This window comes from Podarcis filfolensis, assembly GCF_964270895.1.
Source record: "Podarcis filfolensis genome assembly, chromosome: 10".
Classification (NCBI taxonomy): domain Eukaryota; kingdom Metazoa; phylum Chordata; class Lepidosauria; order Squamata; family Lacertidae; genus Podarcis; species Podarcis filfolensis.
This window is the reverse complement of record NC_139612.1, coordinates 42335323-42353616: the sequence shown is the minus strand read 5'-3', so window position 1 is coordinate 42353616 and position 18294 is coordinate 42335323. Positions and strand designations below refer to the sequence as shown.

At 38.4% G+C, this 18294-nt stretch overlaps 1 protein-coding gene across 13 annotated transcripts in view; it reads right to left on the bottom strand.

Annotated features, from left to right (window-relative positions):
• CNOT4 (CCR4-NOT transcription complex subunit 4) overlaps positions 1 to 18294 on the bottom strand; it is a 55503-nt gene that overhangs the window by 19252 nt on the left and 17957 nt on the right. For 4 of the 13 annotated variants that reach the window (XM_083573624.1, XM_083573630.1, XM_083573628.1 and 1 more), the window contains exons 2-11: positions 17825 to 18083; positions 15963 to 16160; positions 14132 to 14218; positions 12722 to 12823; positions 12351 to 12476; positions 10794 to 10918; positions 7743 to 7898; positions 3161 to 3218; positions 2649 to 2898; positions 1146 to 1643 (exon numbers count right to left, since the gene is read on the bottom strand). In XM_083573624.1, coding sequence (XP_083429750.1) covers positions 1146 to 1643; positions 2649 to 2898; positions 3161 to 3218; positions 7743 to 7898; positions 10794 to 10918; positions 12351 to 12476; positions 12722 to 12823; positions 14132 to 14218; positions 15963 to 16160; positions 17825 to 17998 — 1774 coding nt within the window. In that variant the 5' untranslated portion in view covers positions 17999 to 18083. Of the gene's footprint in view, positions 1 to 1145; positions 1644 to 2648; positions 2899 to 3160; positions 3219 to 7742; positions 7899 to 10784; positions 10919 to 12350; positions 12477 to 12721; positions 12824 to 14131; positions 14219 to 15962; positions 16161 to 17824; positions 18084 to 18294 lie in introns of all 13 variants that reach the window. The other 9 variants (XM_083573619.1, XM_083573629.1, XM_083573627.1 and 6 more) reach the window with 3 other exon arrangements.

The window sequence follows — 18294 nt, the reverse complement described above, 5'->3', positions numbered from 1 at the left end:
TTTATCAGTAGCCAAGAAAAATAAAGCACAGGAAAACTAGTTTACAGAAATAAAAATGTGCTATTACTGAACAATACTATCCACACTGTTTAAAGATGTAAACCCAAAACATCCCAAGGAAAAGACCACGGCAAATTATGATGGAAGGAACAGGTTACTTGAAGTTTGCTCTAAAATTCCGAAAGGTATTATCGTGAAGTGATGCTTGCTATGCCACAAAGTCTTGTGTGTGTCAGCTATGAAGTACACTCTCTTCCAACCGGAAACAATAATGCCAGCTGGAGTGAAATGTTACAAAAATGAAGGGCAAGGGATTAAAGTGAATGGTAAAGGTGTCAGATGGCTTCATATACGGAATTATAAAGAATATTTTTTTGCACCATTTTAAATTCACTGGCTCATCAATGTAAGATTTCAGATACAATTGAAGATACTAGAGTTCAAATGGCAATGGAGAGAAAAGATATAGCTATTGCATTGGCAGCACACTGGCTGATAAATTCCCTCCCCAGTGAAGTTCATCTGGTGCCTACATTGTTGTTTTTCAGACATCCGGTTGGGGCATTTTCATTCTCTCAGGCATTTTAAATTATTAAAAAAGAAAGATTTGAGTGAAAAGGAAACTGAATTTTAATCACTGTAACGGAGTTATCCATTCTGCTGACTTTGGAAAGTGCAAGTACCCCGGGATATATATTGTATAAAAGCAGTATACAAAAACTTCAAAAAATAAATAAAAAATAGCTTTTTCCTGCCATATATGCCAAGCATCATGAACCGGGACTGAAGAATTCATTTTTTTAAAAAAAAGTTAAAATGTAATCTACTTATGCAATTAAGTAAACTATGTATTTAAAATAAAGATCAACTCTACAGCATGATCAAGACTGTCAATGTAAATCATAAAATCACTTTTGAAATAAGGATGATTGGACATACGATACTCCACTTTCCTTATAAAGCTCATTATAAGGCTAAATTCCAAGCTAAACATTTCATTTTCAAAATGCATAAAAACACATTTCCATCATGATAGTTACATCATCAATTCCAGTACCAAATACCATCAACCCCTTCTCGCTACTCTGATTTAGAGAAGCTGAAGGCATGAACAAGGCTCACTGATGCTTTCTCAGCGCACTTACCTGCTATAGGGATCCCTCCTAGACCTGTGCTGTGTTGTGGTGGGAGGTTTAAGTCCAAGAAATTACTATTTGAAGGGGGATTTGCTGTGTGGTTCAAGTGCATGATGTTATTGCGTGGGAAGGCCATCCAAGGATAGCGAGCGGCTTGGCCTGGAAAACTGAAGGAGTTGTAAACTGCTCGATGCTGTTGAAATTGCGGGAACCTCTGTGGCAAGACTGAAAATGTGCTATTGAGAGAGTTGGCATTTGCGGGCGCAGCAGGATGCAGAAATCCAGAGCCTGACCCTTTGGCGGTTGTAGTGTGTGGGGAAGGGTTCTGGAGAGACGTGGGCGAGAGGGAGGGTTGGTCTTGGACCGACAGTTCCTTCTCGATCAGGTCTGCTAAGGCTTTGCGGGTGATATCAAAGGGATCAAACCCCAAGTCATCTTCTTGCTGTTTGGAAGAACCAAATCCAAACGCCGCTTGCCAGTCTGTAGACGAGGATACTGGGATGGTTTCTGTGGGATTTAAAACAGGTTATTAAAGACAAAGTTGCATTTTCCCCAGCTTAATATGAGTCAAAATACTGACCGATTTCCCTTTCCAATAATTGGTTATTCTCATTCCTATGGCAGTTTCCCCCAGCCTGGTACCCTCCAGATGTTTTGGATTATAATTCCCATTGGTCCTTGGAGTTGTAGTCCAAAATATCTGGAGAGTAACAGGTTGGGGAATCCTATTCTAGGGGCAACTGGTTTTTCGATTAAAGCTCACAATATCCTTTATGTTCTAATGGTGTACAGTTACCAAGAAAGCAACTTTCTTTATCTTTGCGTTTTTCTTCCCTATAGTTCTAAACTGATCCTCTACTTGGGAATTTCACATTTCTGTTTCACCTGAAAAGCTGCTCCCGAAGGTAACAAGCCCCTTCAGAAAACTGAGGTGGAGGCTGTGTGGTCCTACTAGGGAAGTTGCTGAAAAATCTGGCAGAAGCACCTCATGGTTTTCAAGATCCAACCCTAGGAATTTCCCATCCACCTTCTGCAACACATTACAGTAGCACTTCTTCGTCTTTTAAATGTAAGAAACCACTCTTTCCACTGCATATATTCCTTGCTAGAGGCTAGATAATTCTAGAGATGTCCTACATGAAGGAACTTGATTGAGAAGAACTGTTCAGTTACTAATGAAAATGTCTCACCGCTTGTAATTTTAAGCAAAATGTTCTTATTGGTCTCATTGCTCATTAGCATCAATGACCATATGCATACAAGCACAAAGTATGATTTATGTAAGGTTTTCTTTATTTATTTTGAATCTTTATTTTGAATCTATATTTCCACCATCTATGAAAAAGGTAAAGCACTTTACAAAATAATAATTGTGACATATTCACAAGTTCTTTAAACTGGAGCAGTACTGAGCAGCACAATCAAGTTCATGCTAAACTGTAAGTAAATACAAGAGCCTGAAGATATTATTTCAAGCTATTGTGTGCATGGGTTGTCTAACTAATACTATACCTGATGTGAAGAGGCTCTGTGGCTCTGGTGCCATCGGCCAGTCATTTGAAGTCTGTGGGGAACTGGGAAATGGAGGGAGTCCACTTGGAATAGGGTTGGGGTGCCGGAAGTTGTCTGAGAAGAGAGACTGTGACTCTGTTATAGCCCCTTCAAAGGGAGACCGTGCACTGTGATTGGATGAACTGATGGGGATGACTGAATTGGATTTTGATAAGCCGGGTGGTGGTGAAGGTGTGTCACTATTTGATATCTAAAAGAAAAAGAACACAGTTTTACAATCGTATAGTAAAAACAGTTTCTTCTTTTAACAACCATTTGGTCATTTCCAAATAACATGTGCTTTTACAGCTACTATGAAGTTTTAATCAAGCAACCATCTTATGCAACTGATAGGCAGGAAGGTATATTTAAGATTATGGCAAATAAATATTTCAACACACAATATAGTCCTTTTGCAAATATAAGGGTATGCAGTTGACAAGAGTTAAGAAGTGTTGTTTCTCAAATCTTACCTGCTGCGAGTTATCACAGTTTCCTATACTGAGAGAATCTGAAGGTTTGTCGATAGTGCTAGAGAGAAAGAAAAACTATTAGGCAAATGTAAAATATACAGCCTGATGGCCTGAAACTGTAGGAATAAATTTAAAAAATAATTTTGGAAAACCTAGTTCATGGAGATAATTGACAACATGCTGATTAGCTCCATCTTGCATATTCTGCTTGTTCATTGTTACTCAGTGTAACCTCACAGCAATCAAAGTTTGTCTATTGCCCCTACTATCAGCCCCCAACATTAAACTGGTGTCCATGAAGCAGGCACCATACCTATTTCTAAGAGCTTTGTGCTCAACTTGAAATTGATGGAGCCCAGAGGACTCCCCAATTTAGATTTCAGTACACTGAGTTGTAAAGAGAGGAGAGACATGAAAGAAAGAGAAGAGGCAAAAGGAAAAAAGGTAAAATAGAAAGTGAATGAACCAATAAAACCATTCACCACAGCAGAAAAGCTCACTTCTCCTTTGTGCTGCTTCAGTTTCAAGACAATAGGAATGCTGTCACAACCTCTCACTTAAACACAACAGGAGACAAAACTGAAGCTCCAGCCGCTCATGCATCCACTCACCCAAAATTAGAACAGCAGAGCAACAGGAAGAGCCAGGAAAGGACAAGACAAAACTTGGAATAAAATCAGCAATTTCAAAAACCATGAAAAGATGAGTTGAAGGAATGGTGACAGCAGGACAAGGAGAGATACCAGATCAGGTGCTGTCAAAAGCTAAGTGAGCGAAGGGGATCAGGCCAGGCATGCATGATGGAAGGTGCACTGGCTGGGTTCAGGCTGCAAATGTATGCTAGCACAACCTGCAGTATTAAGTAAGGCTAACATTTGAGACACTAGAAGAAACCAAGATGCTAGAAAATGAATTGGCTGATATGGCAGTTCAACTGGAAAATACTATACTGCCACCATCTTGTTGGCAAACCCAGCAGGTGTTGCAGTAAGCCACTGGACATCAACTGATGGAGAAATGCAAATATTCAGAAAATATCTGCCTGCTATGTGACTTTAAGACTGAAAGCATCTCACAGCCAATGACCAAAGCATCTGGGTTACACAAGTGAGCTTCCTCAGTGGTTTAAATGTGAAATTGCTGATCTTCTAATATAAATATGTAATTTGCCCCTAAAATCAGCCTCCATACTAGAGGACTGGAAACTGTTCAATGTAGCTAGCATCTATTGTTTAAAAAGAATCCAGCTAGGACTTGGAACATTATAGGCAGCTTAACTTAACATTAATCTAGTAAAACTGGTGGGCAGAATTATTAAAAATTGAATTACCAAACATGCAGAAGAGCAAGTCAGGCTGAAGCAAAAGCAGCATGGCTTCCACAAGGGTATGTCCTGTCTCACCAACCCATTAAAGTTCTTCGAGGGTGTCAACAAGCATGTAAGTAAAGGTATCCAAGTTGACATTGCATACTTGAGACTGTCAAAAAGCTTTTGATAAATTCTCTCACCAAAAGAACCTAGAACAAGTTTAGCACTCATAGGAAAAGAAGACAGGTCCTCTTATGGATGAGCAACTGGTTAAGTAACAGAAAGCAGGAATAAATAGACAGTTCTTCCTCTATAGGGAATGCAAAAATCAGTACTGTAACCAGTGCTTTTTAACTTGTTCATAAATGACCTGGAATTAGGGGCAAGTACAGAAGTAACCTGGTTTGCTGATGACACTAAGTTGTCCAGAGTATTAAAAACTAAGAAATTGCAAGGAGATCCAAAAAGGTATATTGAAACTAGGTGAATGGGCATTAAAATGGGAAATGTAGTTTGATGTGAGCAAGTGTAAAGTGATGCATAGTGGAGCAAAAACCCCTAACTTTACATATGCACTCATGGGGTCCAAACTGGTTGTGACTGATCAGGAAGGAGATCTTGGGGTCAAACTGGATAGCTCAATTAAGATGTCAACCAAGTGAGCATCTATTAAAATAGTCATATATAAAACAATAAATATATTTTCTTTTTCTGCACTAAACATAAAAATTTCAAACACCCTAAAACGTATGAGTGTTAAGCAAAGACATTTGAATAAATTACAATATTTGACAAAGCAAGACCAATTTCCTTTCCTTTTTTCTCAAACATGTTAGTTTTGCCACAAGTGCATATTCCCACACTTGCTCTATCCAATCTCCTGCATATGGTATACTTTGCAGCCTCCAGTCCTTTGTGCAAAGTGCTCTGGCTGCAGACACCATAATTCCTTATGCAACTGAATGACAAAGTAATCCTAACAGTTTAAAAGGTAACAAAGAAAAAAGAGGGAGCGTCAAGCAGGTAAGTAAATCATTTGCTGATTTTATCTCAGCCACTGAGTGTAAATGAGCAGAATCACTTCCTGCTTTTAAGATTGATACTTGTGAGGTGTGACCCTGAATTTAGTAATCTATTCAAAGCTATACTGGTCATTCCCAAACTCTTCCTACAATAAAGTCTAATTCTAAGCACATAGACATATGTCTGTTTTCACATGTCTGTGGATGATATAGGACTGGATAACCAAGACTATATACAGTCTCATCTGAATCAATTACAGAAGCAGGAAGTCAACACAAGAAAGTATTCTAAAAAGAATTTATGTTTGTTAAGTCATACAAACTCAAAAATCAAACGACCACTATACTCCAGCTACAGCCTACATTTTAGAGGTTTTGGCAGAACACAACTCTTTCAATATCTGTTGAATTATCTTAAGTCCACAGGCAAAGAGGGATATGTATAAATGTGTATATTACATTGTTTCAGCCCACTTAACACTATGTAAATTTTTAAGCAAAGCATGGAGTAAAACTAGGTGAAACAGATTGTTTTTTTTCTTTGTGTAAAACTATTTAACACTCATAATGAACTGAAACTTTTAAATTAATTATTCAAACACAAAACTTATTTCTTAATTCTTTTCTCATTATTATAAATATTGCAGTTTTTCAGTCCTGCGGCCAGAAACACAGCTGTTTCATAGAAGTTGTCAGATGTTCAAAACACCTTTACAAATAAATAGGCTTGAGTTCTTGTTAAGTCTGTGATAGCATGCCTCTGAAAATCTTGATATCTGGATTAGACCTATGATCCACTTAGAATCAGCCCATTTTAGGCATAAGACTGGCCACAGGCGAAGGCTGGAACCAAACGATTCTTAAGGTAAGAGTAAAAAGCTCTTCCACTCACGGAGGAAAGGTTGACAATTTTTTATTTCAACTGTAGTCCTTTTGTGCCATGTTAAATCTTGCTCTGAAATGTTTTCTAACCTTCAGGAGTGGTTGTGGGATGGTGGAGGAGGAAGATGAGACAGTAGTGGGGAAAGATGAGAAAGTCCTATTCATTGTGTGGACTTTTGGATCCTGGTCAGCTGAACCAGTACTACAGATGTGTAGAACATTTTCAGATCATTTTTTCAGGCTCATAACTAAACAAGAGCCTAAGAGATGCTTAGTTTCATACAAAGCATTACTACAACATTTCAATAGTGCTGTGGTAATCCACAATGGAATATCTAAAGCAGATCACATTCTTCTCAGCAGGACAGCTTCAAAATTAGGTAATGGGATGTTTTTCTAAATAGGAACGCTCTTCTATTGACATTCTACTTCCAAAAGTGTTGATGTCTGCAATGATTTCTAGTGATGAAGTCTGAAATATTAGGTCAAGGTACAAGGTATTCAGTGAGTTACCCTATTTCCTAATAAGCTTCTTAGGCCCAGCTCATACATTACTGGTGCAACATGGAAGTAACCTCCTGTGTTCTGGTGCCTCATTAACACTAGAACACTAGAACAAGAAACAATGGAGTCAGGCAACTTATATGGCCACTTTCCCCCACCTCAACCTATTACAGGTGGGAAACTAGAGCCTAAGAAAGCAGTTTCCACACTGCAACAGTACACATCAGTATTCCCAATTCAAAAGCATAATATGCTGTGCTATGCAACTGTGCTATGCAACTTGCATTTTGAATCCAACTTGTTAAAAGCCCCACAATGAAGCTTATGATGCAAGGGACATATTGCAGTATTAAACACAAATTCAAGTAGTCTTAGTAGTCTAAAGGGAGGGGAAAGCTGATGGATCTCAATCCAGTGCCATACTTGCTTAACAAAATGCCTGGGTGAAGAGTGTCTGCCAACTGAGATCAGAGTATTCAAGACAATTAACTAAATGACTCTTACCTAAAAGATGAGAGTTCCTACTAAGCAACTTTTTCTCTTAAAGAACATTAAAAATTGTTTGCTGAAGTGAGGTATGTAGTTTGCTAGAACACAAACGCAGAAGGAAACTTGTTTCAAAATGCCTTGCCTTTTCCACAACCCTTACCTTTTAAAATCATCTTCTGGCCTAGACACAGACTTCTCCTGAACAAACTGCCCATTGCAAAATAATGTGCAGTCCCCCCACCTAGGCATCACCTAGTGGTTCAGGCCAACCATTTTAACTTGAATCCAGCTCTCTTGACAGAGGCTAGAGAATCATCCCTCCACATCAGTGAGAGAGAAAGAAAGCTAACTAAAGTATAAAAGGCAGCACAATTACCCGAAATCTGAATCTGGACCATCTGGAGTCATGTGTTCTGAGTCTGTGCCATTTTCTAAAATAGGAGGCGTTTTCCTGTGTTCCATAGTTAAGCCGTTGACTGATTTACTTGAACTCTGTAATGATGGCCAGGCATCTTTGTTATTACTGTTGGGTCTGGAAAGAGGTGAAAGTAAAAGAGAGTTCAAGTTATGTAGAAAATCTTAATAGTGAAACACTGGGAAAATTATTCCTCATGCCATACTGTGCAGAGGAATATGGAGGTCTTCAACAGAAAAGTTAGTGTCTGCTATTAAGACTGTAGAAAGAAACTGTTTTCTTGCACCAGGCAGGCTGTTTACACTTATATTTGTTGTTTTTTAATTAGGTGAATCCCACCAAGACATGTGGTCCTTAAACTATTCTTTCATCCCAACATTCTCCACTTTTATGAGTAATCTTACCCCTACCCTTCATATGCTATATCCATGCTTTGTCCTTGAGGATTTTCCCCATGTGACCGGCATTATACACTTCTGAAATATCACTGTACCAGTTCTAAGTTACCCAATTTGTCTCGTTTCAAGTATTTATTCCCAAAGTTTCAAAACTCAGGCTAATATAAGCATTGATCACTAAATAAGGTTCTTTTGGTGTGTAAAGTTATTTGAGAGGATGTATAAAGGTAAACTGAAGCAGGGAATCACATCTTTAAACAGACATTCCCTGCTGGGTTTTGTATGTATATGCAAATAAATATTAATTTTTATCATCAACATAATTATAAATGTTTCTTTCTCCTAATTAGTCCTTCAGTTTCACCCTATTTTTGAAATCACCATCCCAGCAAGGAATGAAGGATATTTAGAACTGTAACTTATGTTTAGAGACCTGTGCTCTTTTCAAAATGTGTATCTTGTCTTGCCATTCATTCCTTGAAATGCAATAAATTTATGAGTTCTCAAAATGAATGTGGAACAGACACACCCTGCTCTTTAAAACCAAGCGTCACTGATCTAACTAACAAAAATTGATTGCATTTTCAATTTTTATATTGATTCCTCATCTTTCCATGCATTTCTGGATTGGTTCCATAAAGCAGACACTACAAGAAGGTAAATATGGCACTGTCAGTTCCATTTATCAAGTTGAAAATTAGTCTGCCATGTAATTCTTATCTGCTTGCCTACCGTGTTCTAAAGTTTACACCCACATAAAAGTTGCTTGTCTCCATCTCTTCCAGATTTGAATGCTGGTAACTGATGAGTAAAGTCACAAACTGGCTACTTCTCTGTCAGCATTTCAAGTTACTGCCCACAAGAACTGTATGAAATCAGAAAGCAGTGGGAATCGCAGCCGTTTCTCTGGACCAATAGAAGTTAAGTTTGAGCAGAAAAAATAATAATAAAGAACTCATGAAAGAAAATCTTCATGAAGTATACAGCAGATGCATTTTCTGTTTTGACTGCAGAACCAACTTATTTGCCACTTAGATGACACTTGTTTCAGGAACAAAGCTGAACTCTATGCTTAAGAACTTAGATTCACAGCAAAGAGTGGCAAAAAACATCAAAACAGATGACAAGAGGATAGAAGGAACCTAACATTTATTCAGTTTCTTCAGCTTTCAAGCTTACTGGGATCTTATAAAATAAATCACTGGAGATGTAAGACTGCTGAGACAGCACAGACAATTCAGAATGAACCAGTAGGAAGTAAGCTTATTTCTACTTTGTTTTATGGACCAGATAGAATGGTCATGCATACCCAATCTACCTTGGGTCTTTTTGTAAGAATGGTAATTAAGTTCTTGAGAAATCCCTACTGCAGAGACTGGACAGAGCCAAATTTATAGCCATTTCTAAAGACATTGTCTTCTTGCTGTTTCTTCTTGCCTTATGATGTGACTCCATCAGATCAGACCACACTGTGAGAAAACATGACTTGACTCTTGCATGTTTGGTTTATTTCTTTTGATGCTCTTGAAGAAACAGTATTTCTCTCGCAAAGCTCACACTAATACAACAGCCAAGAGAGTAAGAAGGTATCATTATCCATATGAGAGGCTGGCACATGACAAAACTGATCTGATGTTCTGCCCAGAGTCAATGTATCAACTTTCCTTAATACAAGATTTGTCTTTTCCTTTAAGAGGCAATGCTGATCCACTAAGATTTGGCACTGGAAAAATTGTTTAGGATCCTGAGCAAGGTTGCTCTTGAAATCTTATTGGAAAAGGATCCCCATTAAGAAGGATCTAAAGAGTGCAAATTCTTGTTCACCAATCATTTGCCATGATCACAAAGTTCAGGTGTTCATTCACAAATAGATTTTCCCATTCATTTAGGTTTCCCTTATTAATAGTTGAAGAGGCTAAACCAGAGGTAACAGTAGTCTGACTACCATCCAAACTCAAGAAGCATCTTGCAAGCACAAACCTTATGTCATATTCTAAATATTAATGGTGTTTCTGCTATTAAGTAATGTAAGCTTTTCCAGAAATAGACAACCACTTAAAATTGTTACTTGGAAGAGATAGGTGCTAGGTCAAAAAACCCTCAGCAACCTTTCATTAAACAGACATATAAATCTATGTTACCCTGTCAAAGTCTGCACCCTACATATTAGCAGCCAAAGTATTGAAACAAAAATCTCAACTAAGTTGCAATGAGTCAGAACATTTTACACTAACTTTGTCTTTCAGATGAGTCCTTTGTGGCATTCTCACCTTCTAAAGGCAAGGTGGACTCACACATTTATAGTAATGTTGTGTTGTATTTAAAATGAGTAAATATTGTATTTTGTATTTCCAGTTTAATGACATGCCCTGCTATTTCACACCAAACCATACTATTTTACAATTGTAAATGATACACTAATGCAAACATCTGCTGAAACAGTTGTTTGAAAATGGTACATACATCTGTCTAATGATGCAAAGGAAGTAAGATGTCAAGTGTGCTGGCTTAAGCAGTAAGGCAGTGAAGCAGAGTGCTTAGAAAGAGGGGTAAAGGTGGAGGTTTGATGAAAACTAAAGAGCACACGCAGAGAACCTTTACTTACACATCATACCTCTGTAGTGAAGTCACTTTGTTCTTGTTCTTGTCAACTGCATTTGAAGACAGCTGGAGGAAGTTGGGGTTTAACTTGTATAATTCCTGGAGTAACTTCTGTTCATATTCTTGATGCTTACCAGCCTGGGGTAGAAAAATGCAACTCTGTCAACCTGATAATCTGCAGTGAAATCTTCTTTACATTAAAATTTCATTTCTCATGTTCAAATAAGAGAAGCTTGGTTATTTTAAGCTAGCCTAGTCCCCATCCCACCAAATCACAAGACTATGACAACTATTTTGGCCTCTTTTGTAAGAATGTAAATTCACTGCTGCGTAAGGGAGTTTACTGCAAGCTGGTTAAGACCTTTCTAATTTCACTGAAAGGTAACCTCAGAACAATTCATAGTAATGATCACATTTCATAGGTGTACCCCACAATGCCCATTTCAGTTTCTTAGGTAACCTGCTCAGAAGGTGCAGAGTGATAAGTTAAAGGAAGGAGAGGGAACTTGGGGGCCACATTTCCCATCATCCCTGACCACTGCCCATACTTATTGGGGTTGATCTGAGTTCGAAGTGCTGGCCCTTGTTCTGCAGAATAGCATTCCTGTTGAGGTACAACAAGCACCCACTATCTGAACTTTTAATAACTATTGCAGACATTTTTGTGCATTTATCCAGATGGATAAATGAATCTCTGTCATTCGTTTCTAATTTGTACTGCTTTCAGTTTTCTTTTAAATGTAGGGTTTTTTGAGTTTTTAATTTGCTGTTTTTGTTGTGCATCGCCTTTAGATGATAATGTAGGAGATTTACTATTATATTATATTTATATAATACATAACTGCTACCTTTTATTCTCAGCTCAGTTTATAGAACTTCAAATCTGCAGCAAGAATGCTTCAAAGTCTTTATATTTCCTCTCAATCCAGCCCTGGGCATTATCTCCATTTCAAAAAGAAGGAGCAGAGAAGACAGTCAAGCCAGTTTGGACATAAATATCCTGGCTGAACAACTGTCAGGCTGCCATGGTCAACCAGGGACCATCTTGGCTGTGAGACCAAGACCTGCTTCCTGCACTGTAGGCCTTTTCCACTTGGCCTGGGAAGGTGGGGCCCTGGCTGACTCCAGTTACAAAAGCTGAAGCTGCTGAACAGACCCTTAGGTTGGAGAATAGTGTGTGTGTGTTGGTATTGTTGCTCTTGCTGATATTAATTTTTGTATCTTTATTTTTAGATCTTATTATGATTTAAGGTGAAAATTGTTTTATTTGATTGTGCACTTCCTGGTATGTTTTATTTACTGTTTATGACTACTTTTGTTATATTTGTAACTATGTAATTGTTTTCACGTTGGAAGCCCCCTGGAGCATTGTTTGAACTATGGAAAGGTGGCATACAGATAAAATGATGCATGTATGCATGCTTCCCACTCTCCTCATGTGTTGCCTTAAATACTTCGATCGTGCATTCTCTAAACCGCATTCTGAAATCGAAACTGTAGTTTCATTTCTGATTTACTGGCTCAGATCAGAAATATGAGGCATTTAGAGTATAGGTTGCAACATACATACCTGCATCTCTTCTTTTGTAAAACTGGCTGCTTCATCCCCTAATTCATGTAGATACATACAGTCTGGTTTAGGACACTGCATATTCTTCAAAAAGTAACTGCAATATTTTGTGGTACCTAAAGACGCCTGGGGGGGAAACGAGACATTAACTATAAAGGACAACAAACTATATACTTTAGAAGTAAGCCTGTTTTAGAATCCATCTTCTGGTATCATGGTGCTCAGTTACATGTACTGATAGACATTTGCCATTGTGTCACACACACAGACACACACACACACACACACACACACACACACACAACCTTATTCTTATATAGTTACAAACACATACATTCATAGTTATAGTTACATACACACATTCATATTACCTTAAGTGTTCTTCCATCTACTACCACATTATTGACACACTGTATGGCTCTGAGTGCATCTTCTGACCGGATGTAAGTTACATATGCACTTGCACTTGGACCCTAGATAATTAAAAAAAGTGTATGTGCATAGGTCAGTTTATTAGTCATCCTATAATGCAGCACTGAACTTCACAAAATTCTGAAGTACTTAATACATAAGAAGCCCTCGGCAAAGGATTCATTTGCAAAAGTACAGCAGTAATTTTTACTGCAATATTTGAATAATCAGTTTAAACAGATTACAGAAGTGCCTGTGACTAATCGGACAGCAAATTTAAAACACATTTTGTCATAGAAGTACTTCTAAATACTCCACCTGGCAAGCACCATTTTAAGAGGCACTCCTATCCATAAAACAAACACAAAGGAATACTTCAAAGGCAATGTCTGCTACAACAGGAATGCAAAACCTAAATTAAAAAAAAAAAAACTATGTTCCTTGCTTCAGAGTGAGGAAACTATGTTCGTTTCTTCAGAACATATGAGTAAAATCAGTAGAATGAAGCAACTATATACCATACAAGGTTGGGCTTGCTGAAGTTAGGTTTGAATTGATGGTTTCCCAACTCTGTACACTGATATTCATAGCAACAAGGCCACAACAGCTTTACTCCAAAATCCTTACCATGCATTTGGATTCCCTTCTTTCTTTACAATTATGTTAACTTTTTGCCTGCTCTTTGCTCCTCTACCCATTTTGAAGCCAACTTCTAAAAACTTAAGCATTCCAAGTAACATATTCCTTTCCAACTAACAAACTTGAATGAAAAAGTAACATATACTTTGAAATAGGAATTAATTTTTTCATTAGTATGACAATAGCATATCAACCAGATTAGGGTATAATTAAAAATCTTCACCAAGGTATAATGCACACCCAGAAGTCAATACAATCTTTCTATTTAGTGAAAAACTATAACATATTTCGAGTATATCAGCTTCTGCACCAGCAAAACAGCTATAGTAAATCATGGGGTGCTCCAAGTTAGAATGCAACTACATTCCTGAACAGGGGCGTACAAAGCGGCAATAATAAGGAGGGTACATTCCAGACAGAACAAATGAAAAGATCTGGACACATGTTTGCAGGGGAATACATTCATAGGCTACACTTAACTGAAATTACATTCTAATTGTAGAAATTCAGGGGCAGTTTACACCTTACTGCTGGGTAGTCCACGTTGTAGAATTAATCTGACTCTGGTTATTAGTACATGCAAACAAAAACAGAGCTGCCGAAATGTTCCTGTATGGAATGTTTTTGACCCAAGGATGTAAAAAATGAGTTGTCCATATGCAACTGAAACTGTTGGAACTCCAGCTGAACACCCACCTTTTGGCTAGGTCAAGGGGAAATCAGTATCTTACCTGTGAGCCTGCATATGATGTGCTGTTGTTGATTACAACTTTGTGTATTTTACCAAATTTCCCAAAATATTCTGGCCTTTTCAAAACCTGTTTGGAAGATTAAGTTCACCGATATAAAAGCAATATTAAGAAGCAGCTCAGACAAAACTCAGACTACTAATGGATGCCTATTTTTGCTCCCTTTGAAAAATGTTTTAACCAAAGAAAGCAATGGAAAATTGCTAAGCAGTTACAAATGAACTATACAAAACATTGGTCTTGGGCTGTCGACTGGAGCGGCGCGGGAGTCTCCACCCAGGCACACAACTGGTACTGAGCACATACCATATTTCCTACAATTAGTGGCAGATAACTTCAATTCTCTCTCCCGAAGTCTAACAACACTGTATTATAATGAGTTCTTCTAACAGCCTGCAGTCCATAAATCACATAAAATTCCAAGTGGAGATTGAAAGGCATGCCAAGTGGGTACCAATTTAACAGGCCCACTGCCAGCAGGGACCCCAGACTATGAGCTTTCATTTAAAAAAATCTAGCCCTCCTAGAAATAAACTTATAAAGCAAGATGTTCAGGTACCCTACAAAGCAATGTGCTAGGCTATCTGCTCCTGTGTTTAAATGTTTTTTAGCCAATGAATAAAGACAGAACTGTGGTTGAAGAGTACGCTTTGTGAGCATCTAGAGAAAGAAATTCATGGGATCCTAAAGAGCTTCTGTTTTCCCCTCCCCTTTGGTGCACTTTTCCTGATTCCATCTTATTTTGTAGCACTTGGAACCTCTGTAGTATACGCTTTTTTCTTATCAACCAGAATGCATCTTCCCTATGGTGGGTTTGTCTGAGATCAGGTAGTCCCCAGAAGTTATTTTCTGAAATACTACTACACAGTAAGCGTAGGTGAATGTTAAAGAAAAGCATGGTGAATTCAAAATTTGGAGGAATTGGGCATGTCTCCTGCTGTGCAGGATCTATGGTGCAAGCATTAATTAACAATTCATTGCATAGCTATCAGCAAAAGGGCACAAATATCTGAATATGCAAATGTCCTCTTTTGTGAGTAGATCAGAGGTCCCAATACAGTGTACCAGGCCCAGAAAATCCTGATAGCACTCCTGCAGATTGAGCACCAACATAGTAATATGTCTCACTGACCAGTTTAAGATAGTCTGGTCATAGTGTTCTCACCAACCAAAATTTCTGAAAGCTTTTAAGAGCAGCCCCATGTAAAGTCATACTATCAGAGTTGATGCTTTAGCAGGCTTCAGAATGAATTACCATGGCCAGAATTGTCTTCTGCAAGTAAGTGCAGCTTAGTATATCAGCAAAAGTGGTCCCAGCCCAGCATCCAGAAGCTGTCCCAGATCAAAGAACACATCAAAGCTGGGAGCCTCCCTTTTCAGAGCAAATGCAACCCCATCCAAGGGAGGCTGTACAACAAACTCCAGATCCACTGGTTCTCACAATCAACAATATTTCTATCTTATTAGGATTGTTATTGCATATTCAATGACACACTGCTCCCTCAAGACATCAGTTCAGTGTCCACTGTCTCCCTAGGGTCTGATGAAAAAGAGTGTGTGTGCCAAGTATCATCAGCGTATTGATGACTTTTCAACCAGGATTCCCAAGACTAATGACCATGGGATATAACAGAATTCAACCGGCATCATTTTATGGGTTCACAGCCCTGGGCTGCTGGTATTGAACACCACTGAAAAGCCCAGAAGAATCAACTAATTTGAGTAGGAATTTATTTGGCAACTATAATAACTGCAGCAAAAGTTCAGCATACACTTATTCTATACGAAGTTCAGATTTCTGGCAGCTGCTTACCTCTGGATCTGCTAGGCGTTGGGATAACCCTACTACGAATACAAGATTCTTCTGTACAACCCGTACACTGGCCAGATGTTTACGATTCTCTGATATCTTCTGTTTTCTTTCATTTTGCTTCTGTTTCTTTTCATTTTTTATCCTTTGCAGCTCTTCTTGGGAGAGTGGTTTATACACTGCTGGATCTTCTGGATATGGCTAATAAAAAGAAAAGTGGGTAAGCCTTGATTAATAATTTCCACATCACCGTTTCCTGCAAACCTCAAGCCCACTGCAATAGATGCTATATGAATGATATAGAAACAAGCAATGGCTTCAAATAAATCTGAGTCCACCAAGGAATAGGTGTGCACTTTCTGCCATTGAGACTTCTTAAACTTTGATATCATCCTTTGCAAAGATGGCTGACATTTCCTCCCTTGAATTGTGCAGCAGCAGATAAAGGTAATGGTAGATAGGCTGCCATTACCTGTCTTCTCATTGTGAGAAGCTTGGTGCATTTCTATAGAATACAGAAAACAGAGTATAGTGATTAGACGTAAACTTGTTTCAAAGCAGGCATCTGAAAACATAATGGTTGATATTATACGAGTATGAGTGTCATGATAAAATACTAACAGTAACTTGTCACAAAAACACAATAAATGACAATACCATGCTGATTAATACCTTTTTTTTAAAAAATTAAAAAATCAAAAGCTTAAAGGAATGCAAGGCAACATTCAGTTTTTTACACATGCCTCTCTTTAACCACCACTGGCACATGAAATGTGACCCACTTTAGCAGGTCAATGAGTTCAAACAGCTGGGTCATCAGAAGCATTCAAAACAAATATCCGAGTGAAGTACTTAATGAGCATCTACAGATTTCAAACACCTCACCACATTGCAGAAAAGGTGCAAATTTAGAAAAAAGATAGAGATGATGCAATAACCAAAACACATCTGTTCATTTAAAGAAGTTAAACTGAAAACAGTTTTAGGGTGGCACCTGGCTAAGTCTTACTTAGACCCACTGAAATAAATGAACTTTAGTTTATTTCAATGGACGTACAGTAAGCATCACTTAACTGGATACCACAAGTATACTAGCACAAGTAGTGTGGGAACTGCTTTTTCATGAGCAAACAACATTTAAAGTGCCCCAGCTATGTTGCCAGATGCCCATCCCATGTGCTCCATCGAAGGATAAAAGTCCCTGATCCCTTGACCATATCAAGAAAACCATAGGTGGGAAGCCTCAGGCCCAGAGGCCAGGTGCTGCCTTCCAGGCTTCTCTAATCTGGTCATCATCAGGACTCAGACACCCTTCACTGGCCCAACTCCATATTCTCCTCCAGCTCTTTTGCTTGGCTAGAATGTGTCCTTGAACAGTGGCAATGTATCTTACTTATCTGGGTATCTTACACAGAATCCTGCTTCACTTTTTGCCTGTTGCTCTGATAACAGTTCCTATGACGAGAGGAAAGTCTTTCCATCTGTCTGACCACCCTATTCCCACTTGCCCTGCCAACCAAGACACTTGTTGCAGATTTCAGAGGAAACGACTGGAAACAGCTGTGGCTGGAAGAAGTGGAGGATACTGTGTTGCCCTATGATATATGTACCACTAAACTGATGTTTACAGTGGTGCTTGACTTCTGACAATTCATGAGTTCAGGAGAATACTTTGCGGAAAGTATAGAACTCAAAAGTCGAACGAAGATCAATATTTCACTTAAAGGGACTCCATATTCCTCCCTGGTTTGACAGTGAACCCCAAGATAAAGTCTTAGGGGACAAGATGCATCATGTTTAAAGCAACATTTCATATTGGTGAACCTTATTGCATAACCAAATTTATTCTAATGAACTTAATATACCTTTCTGCAAGCAGGGCAAAGCCCATTCTCATCAGTGCGAATACGATGCCAACAGAAGCGACAGATCTGGTAACCACAGGTGCAAGGGAAGAAGTTTATGTCATCAATTTCAAGAGGCTCCATACAAAGGGGGCATTCCACAGGGTCTTCCTTCGCATCTGGGCTGCGAGACATCTCTGTTTTCGCACAGCAGCAAAAAAGTATAGAATAACTTAAGGGAGGAATAGCACAGAAAACTAAAATGAAGATACTTGAAGATCTGGAAAAGAAAAAAGATGAATGAATTACTATTTACATTGGAGCATAACCAATTAATTCTCTCTGAATCAAAAAGCAGTTTATAAGCTGCTTCTTTTTTTCATTGCTTTTGCTTAAAATATTTCCCAGCCTCCAACTTAGTTTTCAAGGGGTATTAACCCACAAAGTTTTCCACTCTCAATGAACTGTGAAAAAGAGTGGCATCTAACCCT